The sequence below is a fragment of the Hordeum vulgare genome, chromosome 4H, assembly GCF_904849725.1.
Source record: "Hordeum vulgare subsp. vulgare chromosome 4H, MorexV3_pseudomolecules_assembly, whole genome shotgun sequence".
NCBI lineage: Eukaryota > Viridiplantae > Streptophyta > Magnoliopsida > Poales > Poaceae > Hordeum > Hordeum vulgare.
In genome coordinates this window covers 595,224,553-595,235,681 of record NC_058521.1, presented here as the reverse complement: position 1 = coordinate 595,235,681, position 11,129 = coordinate 595,224,553, and the positions used below count along the sequence as shown (strand labels likewise).

The following is an 11,129-nucleotide window of genomic DNA, read 5'->3' as shown; positions in this document are numbered from 1 at the left end:
GATATCCCGTCGCAACGAAGGTGTGTTCAACAGTTTCAGATCAGGGACAGCCCAGCCGCCCAGGTAACTCAAGCAGCTTAAGAAACCTCAAGGCGAATTCCTCTTGGTGGAGTCCTCTTGCGTGTGCATATGGTTCCTTGTTGTGGTGATGTTCTTCTCAATGAGTGGTTCTCGTCAACGACAACTCGTCAATGGATTATATAAAATTATAGTTATATCATTCTTAACTAAGTAAAGCCGAGGACAATGTTGTGCCCATCCTATCAGGTTCAAGTCGTAGATTTGAATCTGATGCTCGTATTTTCTCAACATGATGTACGTTCAATGTTCAATGAGAAAAGACATTCCCGTCGGTCACAAAGACTTATGCAACCTACCAAACACATCCCAATTGATTGAGCCGGTCTATTCTTCTTCTTTTGGCAGAGTTGAGCCCTTCTATTCTAATTAGCTATCACGCACCACATCATCAATAATGTGCAATCAGAAGGTGTTTATTAACAAGATCTAGTCTGAAAAAGTGTTGTGGCAAAACTCGATGCACCCGACATCCGAAACAACCAAACAAATACATGCACCTCAAGACAAGGCTAAATTGCCAGTCGATCAACAACTAGAACAACAAAAGTTAAAGCTGGTCACATGTTCTGGTGATTAAGTACATGAAACTACTAATCAAGTATGTACTATAACCATATTAGCAGGGCATGTATCTAGTTAGACAGGTGCATCCACCTGATATCAGAGCCTACCTCACCCCTTCCAACCGAGAAAACGATGACCAAGTAACACCACACCACACCTCACTTTTTCTCTAAGCAGCTCAGCTCCCAATAGATCCAGATATCATCACACGACATCTAGGGCTAGAGGATGTGCATGGGAACACTCCTGGCGGCCATTCTTGAGTGCAGTCACCCCAGGTTGGTCCTCTGCGCAAATATCATCTGAGCTTTTTATGTGGTTTAGTGCCCTCTTGGCGTAAACTGTAAAGGCAACGGTGAGGACAACAGCAACGATGAACGAGATTATGTTGTATGTTAGCTCCACTGGCGTCATCCTATACTTGCCATACTTCACATCAGCCAAAGTACGTATTAACCGTCCGCTGCATAAGCATTTAGTAAGATTAGTAACTCATCAATACTTCTGGAAACTACTCCCTCCGTACCTAAATATAAGTCTTTTAAGACATTTCACTAGGTGTCTACATACACAGCAAAATGAGTGAATCTATACTCTAAAGTATGTCTATATACATCCGTATGTAGTTCATTAGTGAAACCTCTAGAAAGACTTATATTTAGGAACGGAGTTGAGTAGATTTGAGTACACACAGCAACAGGTGGGGCTACCTCTAATCCAAAATGCATGATGCCTAGAAAGTGTGTGCAATCAAACTTCTCTATCTTTGACAGCTAACTGATGACAAAAACTAGTACTCACGGTTAACTGATGACAAAAACTAGTACTTGGGCTTGTTTGGTACAGTAGAAACTATACCATCAGATTTGGCATAGAAAATAATTTATTCACAGTTAACTTTTTTTGTTATAATTTTACTTGCATATCCATATACAGATTAACAGTACGTCTGGAAATCAGATTGGTGCACTCACAACTCTTGAAAAGACAAGTTCTCTCTGTTTGGGTTGGTTACAGTTCGCCATCCTTATCATGTATTGCTGGAGTCAGCAAAAAAATAACATAGGTTTTTCCAACTTATCAAGAGCACAAATGTATAACTATAACGCTTGTTTACCAAATACTGCTCCATTGTTGAACTCTATTGTAAAATAATCAGTCGCCCATCCATGTACTATTTGGCGCATCCATGTACTATTTGTGAACGGCATTAATCAGATGACAGATGCAGGGCAGATATGAACCTAGATGGCCTCAATAGCCATGACAGAATGATACTCGATTGACTAAATCATTATCAGTAATGTGAATATCTGTACGTACCTATAGATATAGATGAATGCCTCAGGTACCATTCCGGCAACTGAACCACATAGGTAAGGATTGAACTTGATTTCTGTCACGGTTACGGCATAGTTAAAAATTGTATACGGAAATGGTGAGACTCTGAATAGTGCAACAACTCGAAACTGCTGAAACCAGTTCCCTTCACCAGCAAGCTGTATTAGAGCTATCTGCTGAGGCCATCTTTTTAACCATGCCTGCATTAAAAGGGGAACAAAACAGATAAGAAGAAGAACATTAATGCATAGTTCCTTAGTGAAAAGATGCAAGTCTGAGAAATTTTACATGTAGACGTTCGCGGAACAATGAGCCGATCCAATATGATGCAACCATGCCAAGAGTAGTCCCAACCATAATAATCAAGAAACCCCAGCCATAACCGAAGATCATTCCTGCTAACCACATAGAAGGTCCAGAAGGGACTAAGATGAGTGGGAGGAGAGCCAAAGATGCGACGAGGACAAGAGCCAATACTGGACGGCCAAAGGCACTTGCTTCCCATTGCATGATTGGCAACAGAACCTGCAACAAACAGAAGAACATACATAAATATTACCGTAGATGTTCTGTTTCAACAACTCAACTCAAAATAACTCTCATGAAAAAAGGAATAAGATCAAAAAGTACACATGCACAACATAGCTCAGAAACATGACATAATTGATATTTTCATAAATACAAATAAAATTTCCCTCAAAGTTCAGTACGCCACATATGCACTCACTAAGCAAATAGCGTTCTACTTGAACCCTAATATAAAAGTCAATGTACTAGTCTAAAAGTAATTCCAACCATTACAAGCTGAACCCTGAAGCATATGCTTGAGACCTAAGCATATATGTGACAAAAGGAAACATATTCTAACAGACATGTTCAACAAAGAACAAAAGTATTAAGTTGAATGCATCACTGGTGCTGGTTCAAGTACAGTAAAGGACAACCAAAAAAAAATGAGCAGTGTGATAATAGCGTCAAGCTTGGTGATTGTCCCATGGAAATTATATATGCATGCCATCTCAAAGTTCCTGATTATAGTAAGAAAAGAAAATGGACCAAGACTGACCAAGCAAAAGATCACAGCCCAAAATGGTAACTACAACTGAAGAGCCAGCCAACAAGTCAACATCAGTTGGTTCTGAAAGGCATTTGGTGAGATTCAGTGAAAGGTAACTAGAACAATAGACCATGCCTAAAATTACCCTCCAAGGAAGAGATTTACTTTTGCACAGAAAGTATCAGCGCCTCACCTTCTCAAAGGCAAAGGGGACTCCAAATTTCACGAAGATATAAGATGCTAATATAAGAAGGAAGCAGCCAAGCAGAACTTTCATCCACCAAATGAAGTGTCTTGACTTTGGTTGCTCAGGCAAAATCTCTGTGTTGTTGTCAGCTGTTGCATGTTGAGCTGGTATCACCAGCCTCGCACATTCGTCGTCCTTTATGTTTTGCTCGGAAGGCTCAATTCCCTTGCGTGATGCCACAGCTGAAGAGCTTGGCATGCTTACGACCGTCTCACCAGCTCTGTTTTTACAAGCCAAGAAATATTAGGAATTAAATGTACTGATACTGCACACGAACAAATCTTACTAATTTGTGTCATACATGAAGGGTTAAGGTTGACATGTGTGTCCAAATTAAAGTTGCACAGTCCCAACTCCCTGTTATTTCTTTAAAACAATATTCCGTTACAGCTTAGTTGCACACATAACTGAACTCGCACTCAAATGCACTGGTTTGGCCGGCATGTTGTAGACTTGTAGTGTAGCAAATGGTCGCTCAATCATGATACTTAAAGTAGCATGGATGTAACATGCTAGTGTAAGTAAGATTCCCAAATTGGACACATCATTAGTTTCTTCCCAACGCAAAAAATTTGAGTAATGTGACTCATTTCATAGTTAAATGAATCCTAGGCGACACCTGTTATCTCTAAAACCATGACGCTTGGCCACAGGGAACCCGAAGCAGCAATCCAAAACGGAAAAATAAGATTATATAATCTGAAGCCAATATCAGGATATAACACACTCATAAGTTGCCTGAATTATGGTCGAATCTCAGTCACGTTTGTAAACCCTCGGATGAACATCCAGCCATTTTCATCCCAAAACCCAACCTCACCCAACATATCAAACTAAAAAATCATGTCTGCTAAAGTCGCAAACTTACAATAGTACAAATTTTCTGTCCATATATGAGATGTACAATTTTGAAGGGAACCGAGATTTACGGAAACTTTCGACAGACAGCCGAGAATGAGGAAACGGACAACATAAACCAAGCATGAAATCGTTAAGTACTAGGAACCCGAAAAGGATCGCCTCCTCTTTGCTGTCATTCCTCCTAAATTCCGAGTGCATGGGTCATACCGAAATATAGCTGGCGCACGGGATTAGGCTAGTAACAGGTAATCCCATGCCCCCCCAGCTCTAATCAATGGTGGGTAGGCGGCAGCGTGAAACGGATCCCCATCCCGGAGCCACCGCCCAGACAGGGGTGGATGGCCAGCTCCAGGGCAGGAGCAGAGCGAAGGCAGCAGGTGGGTGGGGGCAGCGTGCCAGACAAGAGAGAACCTCGGAACCACACAAAAATCTTAGCAGTACTAATTCTCATTTTATATACTACTCTACTAACTATATCATTGTTCTTCCAACAAACTAGGAGCAGTAACAAAGGTGGATGGGAATGATAATAACCAAAGAATAATGCTACTAGGAAAGTAAGCCGCGATTTGGCGTGCCTAGACCTATATTTCAGCTAGGAACAAGAGAATAACAGGCTGATAACAAAACCTCCTAATGCGATTTGGCCGCGACCTAACCACCACCTAAGCCCTGACGCCCAGAGAAGACGAGCCATCCGCCGGAATCGCTCGCCCCCCCCACCCCCCAGGAAAAAAAAAAGGTGAAAACCCGAGCAGGGAAAACCAAGAAAAGCAGCAGGAACCGCGGCGGCGGCCGGAGAGGTGCGCGCTGGTACCTGGCCGCCTCCCCGGGCTCAATGTCGAGAGGGAGGACGCGCGGCATGCCGTCGAGGGCGGGGATCGGTCCACAGCCTTGCTTCCTCCTCCTCCCCTTTCCCTCGCTTCTGGAAGCTCGCGGTGGAGGGGAACGACGAAAGCAGAGTAGAGAGGGGGAGGGGAAAAGAGAGAGCGCGTACTCGAAACAAAAAGCGAAAAGCGAAAAAAGGATGGGCGGGGCGGGGGAAAGTACCGGAGTGCCCCGCACTAGCGGCGTGGTGGTTAGCCCACGTGGACGGACGGACGAAACTGCCCCTGCCCTCGCCCCGCCTCGGGGAAGCGGAATGAATATTCGCCGGGGTGCGACTCGTGTCACCGATGCGGCGGGTCCACCGTTCCGGGGAGCGGAGGTCTTCGTTCCTTCGGGTTCGGGCCGGGCCGGGCCGGGCCCGTCCGACCGAGCGGCTCAAGGTCGATTCGATTCCCCGTTGCTTTGTGTTGTTGGTCGCCACTTTGCTTCAAACCAAAGCTACGCCTCTAAGATCATCTCACCCTCCCTCAAAAAAACAAAAACAAAATCATCTCACCCAAACAAACAAACAAACAAAAACTAGGCCTCTAGATACCCACCCTGCTTGTGTGGTCAAACCGCCATCCACTGTCGCCGTGAGTCGTGACACGCCGATGAATGAATCTCTAGGAATAACTAGCTGGAACTTTCTTTTGCCTCTAGAAAAACTCTTTTCTTCTACGTTTCCAGCGCTGCTTATCGCATTTCAAGAGGATAAGGCCGAGGGTTGACAATTGCGACTGGCTTTCTTGTGTTGAAAGGCATCGCAATCTTCTGGATTGCTCGGTCAATAGTTTGCAGGTTGCAGCAACACGGCAGATTATCATTTTTTTTTTCTTTTGCGCACTTGTTTGGAAATTCCTAGAGATACCGAGTTTCGTATCGCGCATGCTCATACGACTTTTGTTTAAGAATTATACTCACTCCGTCCTTAAAAAGAGTGTGCTTTTAACTTTGTTGGAGGGTCAAACCATCTCAAAGTTTGACGAGTTTGTGCAAAAATATTATAATGTTTGTGAAAATCAAATACGTATATGATGAAAATATATTTTATCATGTTTCTAATCTACTAATTTGATGGAGAGCGCCAAGAGCTCTGAGTTTTGTCTATGTTCTCGGTCATCTGACGTGGGGTGATGTCACCTTTTTTTTCTCCAGCCCGTTTCTCCCTTGTCCCAGCTCGCCGCCTTTTTCTTTTCTGTCTAGGCTTTGGTCTGTTTTTTTTTCTTTCATATCTTCCTCCCGCTGTCACGTGACCCGAGGAAAAAAGCACCTGGGTCCAGAGACATTTGTCCCTCTCCTCAACACTCTCCCTCCTGCCCATCCCTAGCCCCATGGTCGGCTAACCTTCAAAGGTGTTAGGGCAAATAAATCCCGAGATCTATGACCTAATTTAACTTAAAAAAACTTGGGAAAGAATCAGTGTGCAGGCAAAACAAAATAAAAAACGTGTAGCAGCATGGATCCAGATGTGGGAGCTCAGCAAAACACACAAAGAACTCACCAAGGTAACCTGCTTTGATTTCTTTATCTTGTTTCTATATCTTGCCTGCTTTGATTCCTTTTGACAATTGTTTGCTTGGGCAAAAAGAGGCAAAATGATACCAGCAACATTGTCTGATTAGATTTTGTCTCTCGAGAAAATTTATGATCCAAAAGGTGACAACCTGGATAAAAAGGAAAAGAAAAACTATTTGACCAAATTTTGTCTCCCGCAATGCAACTATAATTAGTGCTTATGGAGGCTACCTGCTTGACAATCAGGTTAGATATGAGACAAAGATATAGATAGAAACCAATTTCATTTTCATTAAAAGGTGGTGCATTTTCGTTGTCTCAAGAAAACAAATTGCTGGAAAAAAAAAGTAGTTTGTTATGCAGCAAGGAACACTTACTTTAAACTGAAAAGAAAATGCTCTTTGTTTGCACGTGATGTCATACATAAACCAACATGGTGAATTTGACTTTGTTGAGTCAAGCACGGTGCGTGCAACATCATATAGATTATGGTTGGACTGTGAAGTTGCTCCTGGTTGTAGTTAGAACCAAGCACAAACAAATACTCATCTGCATAACATGAGAGTTGCTCAATGTTGCATGGATAATATGGATATAGGGCACTGGATATGAGATACATGGATGTGAAAAGGGAAATATGAGATACGACCAATCATTGCCCGTCGATGCGTCCGCGGGCGTTTGAGGGATCGAATTTGCAAGTTTCGGCTGTAGATGCTTTAATGCTACTAATTTGATGGCATAAATGTTGATGTGTTATTGTATAAATACAATCAAACATAAAGAAAATTGACTTTCCAATAAAGTTGGAAGTAGTACATTCTTTCAAGGACGAAGCGAGTACATGTCTATCCATTAGATGGCTGAAACTTTTATTTTTTCTAATCGTTTCTTTCTTGTGAACATAATACAATCATAAAATGCTGAAATATATATTCATACATACACCCTGGCCTTACAAGCACCTCCGAGATACCGTATGCATAAAAAATGTTGATCATCTAAGCTACGCTTTGTTAACAATCCGGCCATTTGTTAGTGCCCTTGCATTTTGCATCCATATCCATCAAAAAAGAGGAATGGGGATTGTTGTTTTGCAATCTTGTTTTTTTTTTCTTTGACACAAACCAACTATTGGGTGTTCTTTGTTTTTACAAAACAATAAAATTTACTAATAGTTAGTCAAGACATACCTAAGTACTTCATGTGTTTGCCAATCAAACAACATACAATTCACATCATCGTTGCAGCTATGGCATATCCATACCATAATTCTTGAGCTGAAATCAAAGTTCCTGTGACAACTCTCACGACCAAGTCTGTGGTTCACGTTTGTCCTCATAATAGCATCCATCAACATTAATGCTTATGAAAACATTGCCAAGTTGTTTACATTTATGCTTACTTTTCGGGCGTGGTGGGGTGGACGCATGGCCAAGAGGTGGGCCGCATGGGCCCCTTTCGTTTCTTCTTTCATATGATGCTCCTTATTTTCATAAAACAAATGTCCAAAATTCTTGATATTTTTTCGAGTGATGATTTTCAAACCTTTTTAAATACCTATTTTTTATGCTAGAGGTTTTCAGGGTTGCCAATAGAATAATATTTAATTCTTCTTCTTGTTTTTTGTTTCCTTTTAAACAAAATGTTAAAACTAATGTATAGCCATTTTTGACATATATAGAAATATTTTTCTCTTTCGTAAATGTGTAAACACTTTTAAAAAGTTCGAACACTTGAGAAAACTTTGTGTATTGTTTCTACAAATGCGTTTTTTTGGAAGTACATGATTTTTTTTAATTGAATGGACATTTATCAAAATAGCGAGCACTTTTAAATTACATGAACATTTTGCAAAAACATGAAACCTTTTCAAAATATCATGAAACAAATTTTGAATGACATGAACTTTTGTAAAACAAGCAATCATTTTTTTTCAAAGATGTGAGCAGTTACACTTGATTTTTTTTACGTCATTGGATTTAGAATTTACATATAGTAAATGAATAATTATGATCATATTGATTTAATACATAAATAACCAGTATAAAAGTAAGATAACATTCATAAAACAAAAAAGTTACATTTCATATAGTTTTTATACTATACCTTCACATTTATAATTTTACATCCTGTAATATATCTTTTCGACAGACACCATTTTCTTACCATATTTTTCCACTTTTGAGGTAAGACAAATTTTACCGGACGAAAAAATATGGCTTAGTGAAGTAATAAGAGAGGGGCGAAGATACATGTATTTTCTTGCAAGGGGGGGGGGCATCTATATGTTGGATTAACATTTATCACATTTAAGAACATTTTTTTTACAATTACAATATTTTTAAAACAAATTATTTATTTTTAAAAATAAACATGAATATTACAAAACGTTTTTGAAAATAAAATATTGGGCATGACTAAATCCGAGGGCTCTCCCTGAAGAAAAGATAAAAAATAGATTAATGGCCTCTCTTGGAAGAAAAAAGTAATGCTATGGTTGCCATGGGTCGTGGTCCGGTGCTGACCCAGTTAACATTGTATTTCCTACATGAGCATAGTATAGCAAGGCTAATCCTATGTGACACATGACAATGAATCCCGTAGTGCATGCGTAAATGGGCCAGGCTCATCAGAAATTAATGTTTTATTATTACTTTTTAGTGTTTCTCCGATCCAGCTGCTCTTGAATTCCTAGCTTGTCGTGAAGCTCTAGCGCTGGCTACAGACCACCTACACACAAGAGTTGTGGTGTCTTCAGATTGCAAGGAGAGAAGGAGGTAGTATCAAACATCTCACAAGGCAATGGTGGGAGTCATGCTCAAAATACGAGAGACATGAATTTAATGTCTTTAGATTTCCAGTTTTGTTCTTTCACTTTCAAAGGTAGAATTTCGAACATCGTGGCACATAGCCTCGCCAATTACGCGCTTAGTCTCCTGATGGTCACCTTGTGTGGCTTCTCCAACCTCCAGATCTTAATTGTATTCCTTAGAACATTCTTGAGTAATAAAAAAAGTGTGGTTTAGCCTAATTTTTTTAAACTTTTTTCCTTTTTGTTTATACTTTCTTTAATGTGTTTGTCCCAGTTATTAAAATTATTTTTGATTTTTTTGTTTTTTTTTTAAATTTTACTCCTTCCGTCCCATAATGTAAGATGTTTTAATTGATTCTCCATTATCTGTTTTTTCTTGAGCGATTTTTCTGCTTTTATCTCTTTTCTTTTAAAATATTTCCATAACTTAATTTTGGTATTTAAATTTGCATTTTTAAGAGCATATTTTTTGTAAAAATAATATAGTTACAATTTTGTAAATCCATGATTTTTTTATTTAGGAATATCTTTGTTCAGATTTATTTTTAAATATATGATGTTTACATTATTTTTCTAAAATATGTAAAAAAACTTGAACACTTTTTTTATATATAGTTCATCATGTTCTAGACATAGTGGTTGACTTGACCAAGATGGAACATCAAGGGAGTGCACTTCTGTGCTAGCAGAAGTATTCACAGAAGTATTATCATTTCCTTGGCTTTTTTCATTTTCCTATTTTTTTTAGCGAATTGCTGCTTTTATCTCTTTTCTTTTAAGTTGTTTCCCTAGATTTCTTCTGTTGTTTAAACTTGCGCTTTTTCCTAAAGGCATCATATATTTTATAAAACAATTGACATTTTAATAAATCCATGAAATTTTTACATTTTGGAATATTTATGTAAAAAATTATTTTTAAATATATGGTCTTTATTAAACTGTCCAAAATACATAAAAAAAGGAACCAGAAGAAATCGGAAGGTTTGTGTTTTTCATATAGAATTCATCTTGTTCGTGATACAATGATTGACTTGACCGGGCTCAAACATCAAGGAAGTGTCCTTCTGTGGTACCAGAAGAATTCACAGAAGTATTATCGCTTCCTCGACCCATGGTACGCCCCTACATCTACTTCTCTCTACTAATGTCGGAGATGCTTCTCAAAAAAGGAAAGCTCAGAGACAAGTGATTGTGACAAAAAGAAATAAAGAAACCCGGGGATACGTCGGGTCGGGCTGGGTTTCGGGCCGGGCTTGTAAAAGCCCGACGTTCTATTCTCAAGCCCAAGCCAGCCCAAAATACACTTTTTTCTCAAGCCCGAACCCGGCCCGGATGCAGTTTTTTCATTGTTTGCACATGTAAGCCGGGCTTCAAGCCCAAAAGCCCGCCCCGAAATCCTTAAAAAGAGAAACCCGAGCCGGCCCAAACTATCTTTTGGGTTGGAAAATGAAGCCTGAGCCCGGCCCCAATGCCAAGCAACGAAGTCTAGTATTTTCGGGCTGGACTCAGGCTGGGTTGTCCATGTCTGGTTTACTAGTAACTAGCAAAAGAGCCCGTGCGTTGCAACGGAAGAGAAAATGACACACATTCTTAGGCCCTGTTTGGAACCATAATAAATTATAATAATCTGGATTATGAACATAGATTATATAATCTGGTTTATAAAAATAATCCAAGTGGGCATGTTTGGAGGCCAGATTATATAAACTGTAAACTGGCTTTTAAATTGTACAATGACATGTTTGCCCTCAGTTTACAAGGAAAAATAGGAAAGTGGC

The 11,129-nt window shown here is 39.8% G+C and overlaps 1 protein-coding gene across 1 annotated transcript; it reads right to left on the bottom strand.

Annotated features, from left to right (window-relative positions):
* Window positions 1-550: 550 nt before the first annotated feature.
* On the bottom strand, window positions 551-5,146 carry LOC123449887 (TVP38/TMEM64 family membrane protein slr0305-like). Its single transcript, XM_045127247.1, has 5 exons — window positions 4,969-5,146; window positions 3,237-3,510; window positions 2,275-2,511; window positions 1,969-2,186; window positions 551-1,108 (listed from the first exon to the last, which is right to left on the bottom strand). Exons 1-5 carry the CDS (start codon window positions 5,013-5,015, stop codon window positions 850-852), a joined length of 1,035 nt encoding a protein of 344 aa, XP_044983182.1. The 5' UTR covers window positions 5,016-5,146; the 3' UTR covers window positions 551-849.
* Between the last annotated feature and the right edge of the window lie 5,983 nt (window positions 5,147-11,129).